The sequence below is a fragment of the Helobdella robusta genome, assembly GCF_000326865.2.
Source record: "Helobdella robusta unplaced genomic scaffold HELROscaffold_15, whole genome shotgun sequence".
NCBI classification, from domain to species: Eukaryota; Metazoa; Annelida; class Clitellata; order Rhynchobdellida; family Glossiphoniidae; genus Helobdella; species Helobdella robusta.
Window position 1 is genome coordinate 3,384,762 of NW_008703839.1, and position 18,200 is coordinate 3,402,961.

Consider the following 18,200-nt stretch of genomic DNA (forward strand, 5'->3'; position numbering starts at 1 on the left):
TTGTTAGAGACAAGATTATTTTGTTGCCGACATTGTTGTTTCATCTTGAAATAACTGTTAAATAAATCAGGTAATCGATTGGTTAACTGTTTATAAACAAAAATTATCAGAAAGTAAATGCTGAGTTTCGAGAAATTCAAGTTTCGCGTGCTGTTGAACAATGGTTGGCTGTGTTCAAATCGTTTGGATCTCGTTATCAATCTAACTGCTCTTTTGATTAATATTTCTATTGGTAAGGTTGATGTGTGGTACGATGAAGCCCATACAATGTTGCAGTAGTTTATTAACGGAATGCACAGGGAATTATACAGAAGATTCAAACAGTTTTTTGGCAAAAATGATTTTACTCTGTTTATCATTCCTATTGACTTTGAAAGTTTTGATGATACTTGTTTTATGTGATGTTTGAAGGAGAGTTTCTGATCGAGCAGCATGCCTAGAAGTTTTAAACACTTGTTTCACAATTCGGGTTCAAAAACCATCATTTGCTTTTTGAACTGTTAATTGAAAGTTTATTGGCTTCGAACCAAGAGATTATGTTTTTTACTCTCTGTTTGTTTCCTCAATAAGTTCTTTTATTGATCTGCCGCTGCTAAAAACATTCGTGTCATCAGCATAAATTACGTAGTCAAAAAACGCTGATGCAGCTGGAAGATCGTTTATGTACAATATAAATAACAAAGGACCTAGGATGCTTCCTTGAGGCACACCGTTGTTGTTTCCGAGCAGACTGGAAATTTCATCGTTCACATAGACAAACTGTTTTCTTTCTGTTAAGTAGCTACGAAACCAATGCAGTGATGTATTTCTAAAACCGTACTTTTCCAACTTGTTGAGCATGATGTCGTGGTTGATGCAATCAAATGCTTTCGACAGATCTAAGCACGTTCCAATGACAAATCTCTTACATTCAGTATTGATGCCAATCTTGCGAACTAGTTCTACGATTGCTAATTCTGTAGAAAATTTCTCTCTGAAACCAAATTGGGAATTTGACAAAATATTATTTTTTTGCAAAAAACTAGTCATTCGTCGGTGCATTAGTTTTTCAAGTATTTTTGAAAATGCTGGCAAGAGTGATATAGGGCGAAAATTTGATAAATCTGTTTTTCCTTTAATTTTTTCAATAGGAATTACCTTGGCGATTTTGAGACAGCTTGGAAATTTGCCCTTTTCAAAAGATAGATTTATCAAATATTCTAGAACAAACACAGTAGAATGAATCGTAGAGACGACAATTTTTGTTGGTAAGTCATCGTAGCGACTTGATGTTTTTTGTTTCAAAGATTTTGTTGTTGCAATGATATTTTCATCACTCTTCATTTCAGGAATATTTTTGTTTTGGTTTTTCCTCGGTCTGTTTAAAACAGTGAATGGTGATGCATCTACCTCAACTGGTATTTTATCTGTAAGTGGCAGCACATTTACCTCAGCTGGTATTTTAATTGCATCAGACCATAAAATTGGTTTTTGCATCAAATCATTATTTGCAGCTGTATTCAATTTCAAAGTTTCATTACTACAGTCGTTACGATTTTTTATACTTTTTAAATTGCACTCTACATAGTTTGTTTTCCCTTTCAGCGCGGCAAATTCTTCGCTGCACTTTTCAATGAAAGCTGAGATATTAACATGTTGTTTGTTCAACATGTCTCTAACTTCGTTTTTCAATATTTCAAAATTTATTTGAAAACATTTTTCGAAATTAGGTATCTTGGACATATTTGAGCTGACAAATAAAGGGAGCTTGTCCAACATGTTAGCTGCTACCATATTTTTCAATAGCTCAATGCAATCCACCAATTTGTCCTTTTTTTTGAGTGCCATTTGTTAACAATTTTTCAATTTTTTCACATTTCAGGTTAACGAACTCACTTTTCAAAATTTTCGAAGCAGCTACAATATCGTCATTGGTATAGAAATCAGCAGTATTACAAATAAACACTTCATTTTCGAGCAAATTAATATTATTAGTTAAAAAATACAAAATTTTGCTAACAACGACCTTTCTGGCAGCCATTTTTTACATACATACATACATACATACATACATACATACATACATACATACATACATACATACATTCATACATACATACATACATACATACAAAGTGTTAATCCATTTGTTACTTGATGTTTGACGGTTCAGTGTCACTCATCATGTTTTGGTTTTAACATACATACATACAAACATACATACATACATACATACATACAAACATACATACATACATACATACATACATACATACATACATACATACATACATACATACATACATACATACATACATACATACATATATTTTTTACAAAATATGCGTCATTATGTACAAGGCCATAAACGGACAACTCCCAGAATACCTGGCTGATAGATTCATAAAGAAGCCGTTGTCTTCGACTGGCAGACGCATGCGATCAGATGACGTCAGTTTGTTGAATGTACCAACTACGCAGCTGCAGACATCGTCTAGAGACATTGCAGTGTCGGGACCAATCGTCTGAAATAGTCTGCCAATGTCGATGAAAATGTCAAAGATGAACATTGTTAATTTCAAAATAATTTGAAAACTTATCTATTTGCCGTGAACGATTGTAATTGATTGTATCATATCGTTTATTGATAGAATGTAAATTATTTCACTGTTTATTTATTATTTTTTCTTTTTTCGATTGCGCTTGTGAGATATATATATACATACAAACACATATAAACTTAAATACATTATACATTATAGCATACACGTTCATATATGTACAATATTGTATGAATTCTACCGAATTGTTGCCATTGATCAATTTAATGAATCTAAACCTTATTATTCATTAGTTTAAACCTTATCATCATTATTATTGTTATTAAGCGCTAGAGCAGCTCTATTTTTTAATTTGGGTAATGCACAATTTGATTTTCACAGTTTGATTTGCACAACTAATAAACAGTTAAACGTAATTTAAGGATGAATATGAAATAAAAAATAATATGAAATAAAATAAAATAATGTTAAAAGCTTCCAAATGGAGATTCTGATCAAAGAGGCGAGGTGAATAAAAAATTGACAGCACGCTTGCGTTGAGAGCCATTACCCTTTTTTGATCATTCAACAATTTCAAGTGCACCAGTCACGATTCGTGAAGAAGAGGAAAAAGACGAAGAGGAAAACAAATAAAATAAATAGAAATAGAATGAGTGAGGAGAACGTTAGTTAAGTTAGGTTGCTGGATAATTTCATCACGTACTGCTGAGAGGTTAAGTTTGATTTGTACAGTCTTAGTTGGCGAATTCAATTAGGTTTTCTATTCATTAAATTTTATTTTCGCCTATCAAATTCTCCCCATGAGAGTAGATATGACCTGAAAATGTGAATAGAACTTAAAATATTTATTAAAATTTGTTGTAATAATTTTGTTGACCACATATCTTAGAGTTTCGATATAATTTTCATCACATCAGTGCTAAATAATTTAAAATTTTATCGCTTATTTTTTGGTCAAAATTATGAACAGTACAAACTTTGGATATTTATTTAGATGATAATTAAAAACTCTGACCGCTTTAAAAACAATGATTTATATTTTATAACTGTTTTCCACTACTTTTACAATTCACCTGCGAATTTCTAATCATTCAATGCAGACTATAAATTTTGCCTCTACATATTTTTAAATTTTTTCTTTCTGCATCGTGATAAATCACTTTTGTGCGCGTCTTGTTTAATGCACATGGGGTTGGTTGGTAGCGGCTTTCTGTGGATGACTGGGATCGCTGTTGCTCTTATATACGCTGTAAATCAAAATGAGAATACGTGGTAAAAAATAATAAATTAATTAAATGCCATATATCTACGCATGTATGTGTATTGCATGCATGTGAATGCATGTAAGTACCTCACGGTAATTTAGGTTCTCTATCAAATGTTAGAAATTTGGTGTCTCAAAATCGTGACAGAACTGTGAAAAGCGCATCTGAATTAGGTTGGTTTGTGCTCATATTTATCGGAACGTTACATAACATCGGCGGTATGCCTACTCCAGTTTTGATCAGTGGTTGGTTGAGGGTTCATTTGCTACCTCTGTAATTGATCCAGTTTTTGAAGAAGGTGTGGAGATCCTTTCTGCGCGTATCTACGCGGTTTTATTCTTGGTATTTTTCACAAGTGGCCGTGTTTTTGAACGTTGGAAGGAGACTATATTTTATACAGTATTGTATGAATTCTACCAAATTGTTGCCATTAATCAATTTAAAGTTTGTCTTTTTTAGTAACGAAAATTGAAAAGACAAACTTTAATCTATGACCACAGTGCTACAAGCAGGATTGTCTCGAGACAACATCTCGAGGACAACATTTTGTCTCGAGACATCTCGTCTCGAGACATCTCGTCTCGAGACAACATCTCAGCTCGAGACAACGTCTCGTCTCGAGTCAGCACGATAACCTGGCTATAAGAAAAACAATGTAGAAAATAACAATTGACAAATTGGTTTTCTAACAAACTGACAATTTTATTTCACATCACTTTTTTTTTATTTCATATTTTATTTCACATCACGTAATATTCTACCGACCAACAACGGTACAATAATTGTTATTAAATAATTATCATCAATATCAACATTATCACATTCATCGTTGCATTAATGACATTAATTTAAGGTAAGATTGTGTTAACGTGTGCAATTAATCTTCTCCTTTTAAGTTCAAGGAAAAACATCATCTAAAAATATTTTTTTTTTTATTTCATTTGAAACGTAATGCGCATATTTTCCATAAGAAGCATGGGAAGAACGATAGCGAAACTTTCATAAATTGTTTTATAATTTGATAACATCAGCAAGGTGCCTCGCATAATCTCATTTTGTTTAAATCGTTCACAAGTTCAGCGTGGATTCCAACCATCGCCGTCGTAATGTCGCGCGAGTTTTATGCCGTTGTTCCATTGTAAAATCAAATGTTAACAAATAAATATTCATAAAATTTTTCGTCTGATTGTTTGTTTGTTTGTTCGTCTGATTAGGCACGTGTTGGCGTGGCATGCTTCTGTAGATGCTTTAATATATGTTTTGTTCATTCCAGTTATACCATTCCACACACACACACACCACACACACACACCACACACACATATGTATACCTGCTATCCAATTTTTCGCAAAAAATTTGGAAATGTTATCCTTTTTTTTCCTCCAATTTTACTTCAGGAATTGTTTAGATGATTGTCTTTATGAGGAACTTCAAAACACAAGACTTAATTGACGACCGACAAATATCTTGTCCAGTTTTTGATTCATTTTCCACTTCACATACAAGCAAAATTGAAAAATGCAACACTGTATATCTGTTGCAAGTCTTTGATTGTTATATTTTCCAAATGATTCACAATTCTTATCACAACAAATGTTGTTATTGCTGTTTTTATCAACAAATTTACGTCATCTTGGCAATTTTATTTTTAAATTGTTACGCTTTCGACCAATTATGATCTGTCTGTGATAACAAATCATCACAAAACTGTTTTATTGCCAAACCAACATCAATGATTTTTAAAATCCGTCATTTCAAGACAAAGTTTGAATTGTTTCGAGTTAACTACTTGCGACATGCATGTGAATATGCGTCTATTAGTCATCATTCACTGTTAACACAAACATTTTTGCAAAATTTGTCAAATTTACATTTTAAAAAACAAATGTTAAGACAAACAGATAGCAAAAACAGATAAATAATCAATATCAACAAGCAATAACCGAAGACAACAACAATGACAGACGAAAGTAGACAAGTAGACAAGCAGACAGACAGACAGACGGACGAATGAAACCTAGCAGCCACACAACCATCGTTGTCCCTTTTTATCGGAAAGGAAATATTTGTATCCATGCGTGCGTTCAATTGATGCACATCTTTCTATATGCTGGAAGGCAATAAAACAAACAAATTCATTTCTACTGTTGATTCCTTTCTTATCTTTCATTTTTATTCTTACCTCGCTTCATCTTCAAATATTTATGTGCTTATTCTGAAATAGTTTTTACAGCCATGCTGGTTAGCATACACTCCTCCTTCTGGCAATTTGTTTCTTGTCATTTTCGTAAAGGTATTTTTTAGTAACTTTTTTATTTGTTTTGTAATACCAGTATAAAGTAGATCAAGTATTGAAATTGTTATATATGAATTAGTTTATAAGTTTTAACTTCATAAAGCTAGATTTTCAGAAAAAAAGTTTAAAAAAATGTAAAAAATATAAATTTGAAAAAGTTTGAATGTTAAAAAAAATTTAATGTCCAAAACTGTTTTAAAACTGAGCTTCAAAGGCACTTCATCATATTCTCTCTATATTTCTTGAGGCAAGGTCAAATATCTAAAAAAAAAATTTCATTTTTTTTGTGTGTGTCAAAAAATTAAAACTCTGCGTAACTTGATGTACAAAAAGTAATAAGTATCGTTTGAGTGGTGGCTTGGAATGGGTGGACAAACATTTTACCGCTTACGAGAAAAAGTAGAATGCTAAATTTTAATGAAAAAGAAGGAGGAGTTTAAAAAATATTAATGTACATAAAAATGAGCAACAACATTGATGACACCTAAACATACAAAATTCAGTTTCAAAACTAGAAATTTTCTGAGTAATAAAATAAATTGATATATCAAATTGATTGATAGCCATTCACTAACACATGGTTTTCAAAAACGCGCTTTGATGATGGGGACGAGAAAGAAGAAAATGATTATGACAAAAAAATGTTAAGAGTCTGCTCAGCGTTGAAGATGATGCCAATTATGATGATGATGAGGAAGGTGATGATAAAAGCGTGCGATGATGATGACGATATGGACGGTAATGTTGATGTGGATGCTGATTAACATAACAAAAACTAGACATACCATTTTTATTGAATTTTTTCATTATTCTTTATAAAATCAGAATCGGACAGATGCAGAAACTGTTTCAACATGCAAGACAATATTATAAAATGAGGAGAATGCTAGATATACCTTAACTTGAATTCATTCAACTAAAGACTAACCTGAAATGTTAAAATGATAACGATTCATTAAAATCAAGACCGGGTCCAAAAACTTTGTATCTGCAGGCTAAGTGCAATATGTCAAACAAAAATTGCTCACATTTCAAGATAAATAATGATAGAAAACTATTTATTTATTTTAAGCTGATTGATATTGTATGAGAGGGGCATGGATTGAAGTAACGAAGTAACAGAAGTAACGATTTTTGAAAAAGATAAAGATAGAGCAGCGTTTCAAATAGAATCGGAATAAGTAGAAAAAATCGACCAGTTCATTTACTTATCTTATGCAGTTTCATAATTGATTTGAACAATTACTCAAAGAAAAATAATTGAAAAACAGCCATTGCAGAGTTAACTAAATTTGAAAAAATTATAATTCATCTATCGAAACAAAGTTGAAGACAAAAATGTATATAACAAAAGACCAGAGTTGGAACTTTTTGAACGAATTTGCAAAATATCGAGGAAGAGAGACAATAATAAAAATGTTGGATGACCTAACAAGAAATGGATGAGTGCCATTACAAAATAAACTCTGGTTGCCTAATAGAACGCAATTAAACTGGCTAAAGATAGAAATTTTTTGGAAATCTACAAAACCGGTGGGCGTCATTTTTGCATTTTGTTGGATCATTTATGAAAATAAAGAAAATCATAGATTGACCGAATAATGTTTATTTAACTGTCTTCAAGATTTCAACTATTTGCTAATCGAAGTGCTTAGACAGATTTTTCTTTACTTTCCTAGCTAGCATCATTTGAACGTTTTAATAGATATTTGTTTACACGATCTAATAAATGTTGATTATTTTTCAATTTTTGATTTACTTTTTTGTAGCACTCAAATATTTATATATTATAGGTACTTATTATTATATAATTTCATAAATGAAAAAAGAAATTCTTAAGGTTTAATTTTGTTTATTTGATAGTTGCTTTCGTTAATTTCCATTTTGTTGGTATATAAATTAAATTTCACTGGTAGGTGTCGCGCGTATCATGTCATTTCCGCCAATCAATGTTTTCTAAATAATATGTAGTTACATAAATTAAGTTGATAAAGTCTGTAAAACAACCAACTATGAAACTAAAAAAACATTTGTTTAAAATGGTCCAATCAACCCTTTATAATGGAACATGACCACCTCCATGTTACTTACAAACCTGTGTGGACTTGTTTGTGAACAATCATAATTAATCTTTTATGATCGGTTATGTCTCGAAAGATTTTGTGCCTAGAAAACTACATCTAATTATTTATAGTTATATTGACAATTGCTAAGCTTTCCATGCTTTCCATCAAACCGTCTTGATCATCCTTTCACAGACTTTTAACACAAATTTTGGATTCCATTCCTGTGTGAACGTAAAGTACATGAATGAGAAGCTTATGATAATTTAATACGGTGTTGTTTGTATACTCAGACTAATCCTATAAAAAGAAAAACATTTTTAAAAACATGGAACGAACTTTTTTAACAGTTTAAAAAATATAAATTTGTTTGTATATTACAAAAACTGAAAGCATTTTCATCAGGACTGAATAGATTTTTTCAAAATTTTAATGAGATCTACATATTGAAACAGGAATACAATTTGTTTGCTAGCTCAAACAAATATGTATATATTCTTTGTCAGATCAATCATATACACAATGCGTATACCGTTATATTCTTATTTGTTTCATACGATACATGATACCAACAAAACTGATCAAAACATCTCAAACGTAGATACATGTAGTTGTATTATAATTTGTAGTCGAATCTTGCACGCTGCCAAACTGCAAGTGGTTAAATTAACTGACTCCATAGTTTTTATTAATTTATACTTCCGTTGTGTTCCGAATAAAATAATAGATCCTTTATTTGAAATCCTTTATTTCTTTTATTTGAAAATATGATAACAAAAATTATTAGCGTCATTTCATTTATAACATTAACATACGTTGTGCAAACTGAGATAATTATGATGAAAGTTTTTTAACAGAGAAAGAACCGGAAAATTCTGTTTAGATTTCCTATCCAAATCCGTCAATATTACCCAACTTTAATAATTTCACGCTGTTGTAGGCACGCAAAAGCGGACGATAAAATAACCAAAAACATGTTAGAAGCTAAGAAAATTACCTTATTTCATTCTTTTGGTAAACATTGGTTGACAAATAAAATTTGGAGTTTCTGAAAAAATTTCAAAAGCTTAAAGTTAAATGTTTCAAAAATTTCGGCAAGTTATATGTTTCGCGTGTTAATTTGAATGAGACACATTTTTTATTAAATAAATCGGTTGATAATATTTATTCTTCAAGTTGGTTTAATTCGGCTTGAACGACTGAATTACCAGCGTCGACCAAAGAAAGTCCCTGCTTCATTAAGGAACATTCTTACAGTGCAGTGCATGTGTTGCCGAATAAATCGGCTGGTAGCGTTCGCACAGGATGTTTAACTAGAAGATCTTTTGAAGGAACGTGCATGACTTTCGAAGCGTACGCCTGCAGATGCACACGCAAGACGACACCGTTTATTTTTTATCGTTCTTTTTTTAAACTAATTCCACGGCCGGCAGTTCAGTTAGAATGTTGAAGCGTGGTTATACACATGCATGTATGCATCGTGCATACTACTTATTTGCGTAGCTGTGTTTAGCAGCAGAGATCCTTCTGTGTTTTGACATTTTAATTGCTAAGTTATTGTTAAAATGATGTATAAAATGATATATACAAGCCTTTTTGTGAAAATTGCTTGTTGGTAATAAAATAAATGCAGTTTGCTAAATCATTTAACGTAACAAATGCATCGATTATTGAACTTAAAACAAAAAAGCCACATTATGCACACCCTAGTATGAGCGTTCTACGCATTATTTTGGCCTACAAAAGATCAGCAATAGTAACAATAATAAGAACATCTACTACAACAACAATAATAAAAATATCAACAACGGTTAAATACACTGGCTGTGCAGCACCGTTATGAATATGTACAAAAATAAATAGAACACAACAGCTCCAGCGGCAGCAATCGCGAGCTGTAGCTCACAGCCAGCAAGGTATTTATATTCTACCTATATATACACCACTTCTCTACTCTTCTTCATGTATATATCAGGCCATACGAATTATGCAAGTGTGTATATGTATTTAAAGCTTGTGTTTATACTGTCTGAGTGTGTCTGTTTGTTGTGTAGCATATATAAATACATTCTATTTGATAATGTTGTGGTGTGCACGTTCTTTCGTTTGTTTGTTTACAATTTTTCATAGCTTCTATCTTTAATGGGAGCTCTCTTGATTGTGGTTCAACAACAAAACAACACCCCATATGACTTGCCTCGTACAAAAATGTTGTTTTAACAAATGCAACTAACCTTTCCGCCATTTAGACACGTTGACAACGTATTTGATAGCTTGCATTTTGATTTAAATAACGAGAACAGCAAGTGTGCAATTTAGAAATCGACGGCCAAATTGATAATCATATGTTTACTATTGCATTGCTATGATTTTTATGGTTGTATGTAAACAGACGCCATCTTGTCTGTCGGATATCGTGTGCTAGTCGAGCGTGTAACTAATTGTCGATCAGTGCCAGCGGGTAATTTCACGAGAAGTGCTGACAACTTTTAGTGAAATTATGATTGGCACATCTCAAAAGGTTTCTGCGAAGGATGCACTGGCATTGTTATCGCTCAGGTCTGCACCGACCAGTCCCTCACGTTTGCAGGCGTTGGAAGACTGCTGGAGTGATGATTCGTCAAAGGGGCAGGGGCAGGCCATTGCAAAGTTTGAGGGGAGGGGTTTCGAGTACATCATGAGACTGCCGCAAAGAAATGTGACTGTTGGAAGGTGCAGTAGCAAGGGAGAGGTTGGCTTCTTCTATTTTTTTCCTTGTTTGTGTTTCAAACTGTTTTTTCAGTTTTGCTGAGAAGTTCTTGTTCTTTCTTTAATCTTTATTTATTTAAATATTTTAAATTAAATTTAATTTAGTTTGATTCTGTGTCGAATGTTGATAGATACAATAAATAATTTCATTTCAAACTTTGAATTTCAAATGAAAAATTCGTATAGAATCTTTTTTATCAGTATTTTTGAATTTCAAAAATTTTAAATTTTTCATATTTTTGATACAAAAGTTATATTTTAAATTGCAAAAAATAAAGTAAATTTGATTTATTTGGAATGATATTTGACTTTATTTAAAAGTAGAAATCTTTTAACTGAATTATTTTCAACTTGATAAATGAAATTTTATAAATTAGTATCACAAAGTATAACAATACTTTTTAGTTGACTACATTAAATTAATTAATTGTTGTTGTTTGCTACATTAATTTTGTTTCATATTTCAATAATTAGGTTGACATCAATATGGAGCCATCCAGCTTTGTCAGCAGATGTCATTTCAACGTGTTCTTTGTACCAAATGCTGATAACAAATTTTTTATATCTTGTGCTGGCAAGAATGGAATATTTGTGGATGGTGTTTTTCAGAGGAAAGGTGGCGTTCCTATGCAGCTTCCAAGCAAGTGAGTCATTGCTTATTGACTTGACACTCTTACACATTTTAGTTTCTTGGTTCTCATTATTTATAAAAATTATATTTATCGTTTGTAATAATTTAGTTTAGAAAGATATGTCCTTATCACAAATATCTTTATCAGAAATTTTATTGATTATGTTTAATATGACAATTTTGTTGAATAATTTTCAGTTATAAATGCTATTGTATTTACTGTTTTCACTAACTAATTCAAAAATGTTATTTATTTATTTTTTTTATTTATATGAAATAAGACTCTGGTTTTATAGCACATTTATTGGATCAGATTTTTCTTTTTTTCATTCGTTTATTCTTTTCAATACTTTTTTTTCCAATCATTTCATCTGAAAAGGTGCACATTAAGGTTCCCCAGCACAATGATAAAGATCAGTTTCCAATCGTTAATTGATCTGGAATCAAGTGAACAGGAGTTTGATGGCGACAGCAGAAACTACATCTTCAACGACAACAACAACAGCATCAATGACAGCGACGCAAGCAGCAACACGCCCCTCCTCTCACCAACTCCCCACCTCCCAACTAATTTTCTACCGTTACCTTCTATGTCATTATCATCGGCTACGTCAGCTTTTTTAGTTACAACTACATTAACGAGTACCAGATTTATGTCAGCTACAGCTCTAACAACAACTGCAACTTCATCTGTGGCAACAACTACGTCAGTAGCAACAGCCACAGACCTTATACGAAATCACAAGTTCCTCACTCCACTGATCATACCCAAGTTTGTGGGTATGATCACGAGTCCATGCTCTTCACCCACCGGCACGATCAGGTGAGACTGAGGCCACTGTATCAACTTTATTAATGTTTTTTATTCACTTCTTCATTCTTACATTCATTCATTAGTTAAATATTAGTCATTCATTCATTCATTCATTCATTCATTCGTTCATTCTTTCTTTCTTTCATCCATTTTAGTTAACATCCATCATTCTGTTTTCATTCATTCGTTGTTATTTTCAATTCAGTTTTGCTTTTTATAAATTGTCTAGTTGACGAAAAACTTAATGTTGTTGAAAGTAACTACATTTTGATTCATATAAATTCAAACTTCTTTCATTCATTCATTCACACTTGAACTATTTTTTTATTTATTGTTTGAAAAATTTCAGAAAGATGTTTCAACATGTTTTGTTTCAACAAGAATTGTTACATTGTCGCAATTCATCATCTATCTCATTCATCTACAACTTTATTATTATTATTATTCTTAACTTTAGCATCAACTCAAAAACTGTGTCATCAGCTTTGGCTCTTTATTTGTGTCAAATTTCATTAATCATTTCGTCATTGCATCAATACATCACCTCCAGCAAATCATCATGCAACATTACTCCATAGGACCATTTCATCATAAGTCTATAACTTTATAACATTTTGACATCGCAAGCACATGCCATGTCACATCAACATTACATCATCACTCCACATCACAGTGCAGCTAACTCATGTCCAACAAGTCCTCGTGGTGGTGGTGGACGTTTCCCGCTGAACTTTGACCTCCGTAACGTTCCTGACATGAGCATGCCGCCGTCATCATCGGCCATGACATCAATAGCTGATGACGACGTCGTGATGAATGAGGACGTTGTCGATGAGGCAGCAGGTAACGATGCACAGTCACCGATCAAGCCTCCTTACTCGTACGCTCAACTCATTGTGCAGGCCATCTCCTCGCAAGATGATCGGCAGCTGACGTTGAGTGGCATATATGCATACATCAGCAAGCATTATCCTTATTATAGGCCCTCTGATAAAGGCTGGCAGGTTGGTTGGCTGGCTGTTGTTTGTTTGGTTAGTTTGTTGATTGGTTTGTGGGTTGGTTGATTGATTGGATAGTTTATTAAATGAATGTTGTTAATTGCTTCATAGTTAAGTTGATTTGTTGATTGGTTGTCAGGTTGACTAAGATGCAGTTTTTTGTGTTCAATGTCTGTCCTACATATAAAAGCAGAGCATTAAGCATAACCACCTATCATTTTCATAATCTTGTTTCCCATTTTATTATTATTATTATTTTACAATGTGCTAAGTGTAAATAAATTAATCAGATAATGTTAGCAGGCGTGCTGCAAAGTGAGTTAAAGAACAAGACAGAAATTTTCAATAGCACATGAAATTTCATTCATTATGGTCTAGATTTGAATGCAAAGTAGCAGTAAAGTTTATTCACCTGTTGTGTCTGTGTCCTGCATACAAAGCAGCACATTACCTATATAACCACCAACCATTATCATCATCGGCATCATCATCAACATCGTTGTTGTGGATGTTCAAAGACCTTATCAAGTAGCTTATATAGACATATGGTGTAGTTATTTATATACATTTGTATGCATATGATGTGTGTGTGCCTGTGTATGTGTGTGTGCGTGTTCGTGTATGTGTGTGTGCGTGTGTGTGTAGTTTTTTTTGTCTCTATAGATTAGATCAATGGCGTATTTCTCAGCAGTTATACATTATTCACAAACATTACATTGTAGGCTTCCAGAATGAATCTTGTTCTAAATTGTCTTCTAATCAATTTAAATTTGAATTGTTTAACTGCAATTCATAGTGACAAAGCTACAAGCTTCCAATGTCTATTGATTTGTTATACATAGTGACGAAAACATTGGAAAAGTTTTCAATTGTTTTAATATATTATTTCATTCAGTACAATTGAAAAAAGAGCTACACTGTTGGTTTACAAATGTTGGATGTATTGTTTTTTTAGCATAAGGAATATAATATTGTTACCCTGTTAGAAGAATTGCACTAGTAAGATCATTTTTAAATAACAAGAGAAATAATTCAAGTTATCATTTTGTTTTTAATCTTGTATTATTTCAGTAAAATATGCCATTGAAAAAAATTTAGAGATTTCAGTTTTGAATAACTATTTTATTTTTTTTCTGAAGAATTTTATTAATTGTCCATAATCAATGGAAAACACTCTACAAATTTTGAGGGAATTGCTTGCAAACGTAGCACTAATTAAAGCAAAAAATCTCATCTTTCCCTGATATTATTTTTTCTACAGAATTGATCATGTTCACACCTTTACAGTTTTGAAGGTGTTGCTTGCTTTTGTTATAGTTTTATTTAGCGATGAGCAAAAATAAGGTGAGAACAAAGGCAGAAAACTGGAGTAGCTGAAAATAAATAGGACAAGAACACAGTGTTTTGAAATAAAGGAACATTAAAATGTCCTTGTTTCTTTCCTTTGTTTTTAATTTTATCAATGTTTACAGAACTCCATCAGGCACAATCTGTCTCTCAACAGATTCTTCATGAAGGTGATGATGTTTGTTTGTTTTTTTTATTCATTTGTTTGTTTGATTAATTAGTGGATTGATTAATAGATTGAATGATCAAATGGTTGATTGAATGATCAAACGATTGATTGAACAGGTAATTATTAAGCTGTTCAAATGAGTAGTGAAATTTTAATGTATTATAAACTAGTTCCCTTTTATATCATTCCACTTCGTTTTCTCGAATAATTAATAATTGATGAATAATTATTTAAAAGTTATTTAAATGGACAATAGATAGATATTTTAAAATAATGGATAATGATAGTGATAATTATGGGATGTTAATTTTGATTGATAGTGGTGATCGGGTATAATGGTTGTGCTGATTGGATTCTAAATGAGTCACTAATGATGACGAGTTAATAATGAAAAGAACTGACTGGCACACAGGTACCTCGGTCACAAGAGGAACCTGGCAAAGGATCTTTCTGGAAGATAGAACCAACGTCAGAGAACAAGTTGATCGAGCAGGCATTCAAAAGAAGGCGGCAGAGGGTTGGCATGTCTTTCAACAACAACAACAACAGTAATGGCTGCAATAACAATGACCACTCGTCAAGGTTTCTCCTTCAAACTTTTCTAATAACATTTAATCATTTTTTATTGTTTTTTATAAAATTGGACACAATCTTTTTTACCAATTCCGGTTTTGAATATGATAAAAGTATTTGTGATCAATAATTATTCCATTTATTATGATTTTGTTTATGCTCAAAGATCTGGCCCATCATCCCCCAATCAATCAAATGACAATTCTACGTTTGATGTGTTGCAAGTTCAACAACAACCACCTCTTAACCTGCCTAGCAACGACAACCAATCAAAACCACTGCATACTCAACTCTTGAGTTCACAGATTATAAAACTGCCTCAAGGTTTTCTTATTTATCATTTTCAGTTTTGTTTATTTGCGTATGAATTTTTGATTATACAGTCATTACGTTTGCATGGGTTTCTGGTGTTTTTTAAATACTTAAATTCAGGTTAAAGTTTTTAATGTAAACTTTATGCTATTTTTAAATATTTTTGCACAGTTGTCAGTGCATTTATATTTATTAATAAATGTTGATTTGGCAAGGCTGTTGTTTATGTTGTATTTATGATGATGATGTTATCTATTTACTTACTTGCATCAGGTTACTCACATTCCTCAACATTCTACTTTCTGTATAGCTTTACTAAATAAAATCTTATTCAGGAATAAGCCTTCCTCAAAAATGCATTCAGCTGTCTTCAGAACAAATACATCAGTTGACTGGTTTGTTGCACTGTTCTCTCATGCTCTCCATCCTTTATTCATTCGTGTTGTTCACGTACATTCCATATTGGATATAAATAAAAAATGTTATTTTAATTGAAAGTACAACAACATTTATGTTTATCGTATTACCATTGAGTTAAATTTATTTTCTGAAATCAGGTGATATGGAGAGGATTCTATATTATTGAATTGTTCGTGTTTTTTACGGCAATTGAGCAGTATTTTTTTATTTTTGATGCAGCACATTTGGACCAGCAGAAGTTTGTGATAGCAACGACTTGCTCCAACAACATGGTTAACTCCTCCAACCTGCAGTTGCATCGGTCGCTTTCCAACAGCAATGATCCTTCACCTGCTGGCAATGATAATTCACAGGCTGTTAGTGAAGGTTAGAGAGATTTTTGGTTATTCATATCTTAAAATTGAAAGCATACCTTTGCAAGATCAAGAAACAAATTTTCATGTTGTATGCATAGTCTCATGGTATGCTCTTATTATTTGCTATGCTATATTTATTGCTTTTCAAAATGAAATATATAATTTTTCCATCCATCAATTCATATGGTTGAAAACTATCTGCTATAAAATTAAAAGTTCCTATGCAAATCTTTTAGGCGCCTGAATGATAAAATTCTCGCCAATAAGTTATATATAATTTTTTTTCTTCAGTATTATGCAGCTCTGAATAGGCGGAACTGTTTCCCCATTAATATACACTTGAAAATTAAACTGTCACGCCTCAAAGGCTGTAGCATCTATCACCACATTGCGTATACGTTGTGCATATTTAACACCACGCAAGCACCACATTATGCATGCATGGATATGATAGTATTCGAACCAAGTCATTGTGTAATAAGAACACGAAATTGGTCTCCAACCAACTGAGCTAACTTGCTGACCAGCATGGTGAAGTTGGTTTGATAACAAATAAATGTGTGAAAGCTGCAATTAGTTTTGTGTAATTTCTTGAATGTTCATTAAATCATTATTTCAACTTAAAGTGGTTTGAGTTAAAGCATGAATTAGTTTATTTTAATATTTGTTATTTTTTAGTTTTAGAGAAAAAACCTATATTCCTCCTTAATCAATCCCAAACTGGTTCTCAACTGAAATCTGAAGCCGTTTTACCTGTTGCCATTCTACAACAGCTTTCACAAAGTTATCAACAACAGCAACAACAGCAGCAACAAAAACAACAACATCAACTGCATCAGCAACAACATCAGCAACAGCCACAACAACAACATGATCTGCCACAACACAGCAGCATTCAACAGCTGTTGTTGCAAAAATTGTTGCAACCAGGAGCTGTGGTTATTAACAAGTCACCGTCTGATGTTCAACAAAAAAATAATATTAACAGTAACGAACGAACATTAAATATACAACAACAACAGCAGCAGACACTACATCAATTACAACAACAACAACAGCAACAGCTACAACATCAACAACTATTACTACAACAACAGCAGCAACAACAACAGCAGCAGCAACAACAGCAGCAGCAACAACAACAACAGCAGCAGCAGCAACAACAACAACAATTACAGCACCAGCAGCAACAAATCCAGCATCAAATTCAACAACTCCAAGGAGGAACCTTATACACATTACCGACTGGTGGTCTTCAAGTTATGTTGGGAGCTGCTATCAACCCACAGCAGCAGCAACAGTTGCAGCAACAATTCCAACAACAACTTCAACATCAAATCATTCTTCTGCCCTCTATGCAAGCTACCAACAAAGTTGATAACGAACAAACAGGCCCTTCTTCTTTACAGGTTCAATAGTCGTTTATAAGTAATTAAATAATGATCACTTGAGAAAAATTTTTCAACGATAGATTTAGTATGAGTTTAATGATTGAGTTGATCATTCATGAGGATGTTTTCCGGGTTACCACCATACTGCATGCTGGTGTATGCTGGAAACTATGTCTTATCTCAATTCAATTCAAAATGAATTAACTCAAGCTGTTTATCTTTCATTGTTTTCCATTTTTCAACTGCCAAAAAGTTTAAGGTGCGTTTTAAGTGATA

General features: G+C 32.4%; 2 protein-coding genes across 2 annotated transcripts; one reads left to right on the top strand and one right to left on the bottom strand.

Annotated features, from left to right (window-relative positions):
• Positions 1 to 303: 303 nt before the first annotated feature.
• Positions 304 to 1,827, bottom strand: HELRODRAFT_169492 (hypothetical protein; the record flags this gene model as incomplete). The annotated part of the gene is made up of 2 exons (XM_009015295.1): positions 304 to 368; positions 1,266 to 1,827. The coding sequence occupies 2 exons, from the start codon at positions 1,825 to 1,827 to the stop codon at positions 304 to 306; spliced, it is 627 nt and encodes a 208-aa protein (XP_009013543.1).
• An 11,343-nt stretch (positions 1,828 to 13,170) lies between these two features.
• On the top strand, positions 13,171 to 15,575 carry HELRODRAFT_74778 (hypothetical protein; the record flags this gene model as incomplete). The annotated part of the gene is made up of 3 exons (XM_009015296.1): positions 13,171 to 13,362; positions 14,829 to 14,873; positions 15,285 to 15,575. The coding sequence occupies 3 exons, from the start codon at positions 13,171 to 13,173 to the stop codon at positions 15,573 to 15,575; spliced, it is 528 nt and encodes a 175-aa protein (XP_009013544.1).
• Positions 15,576 to 18,200: the final 2,625 nt, after the last annotated feature.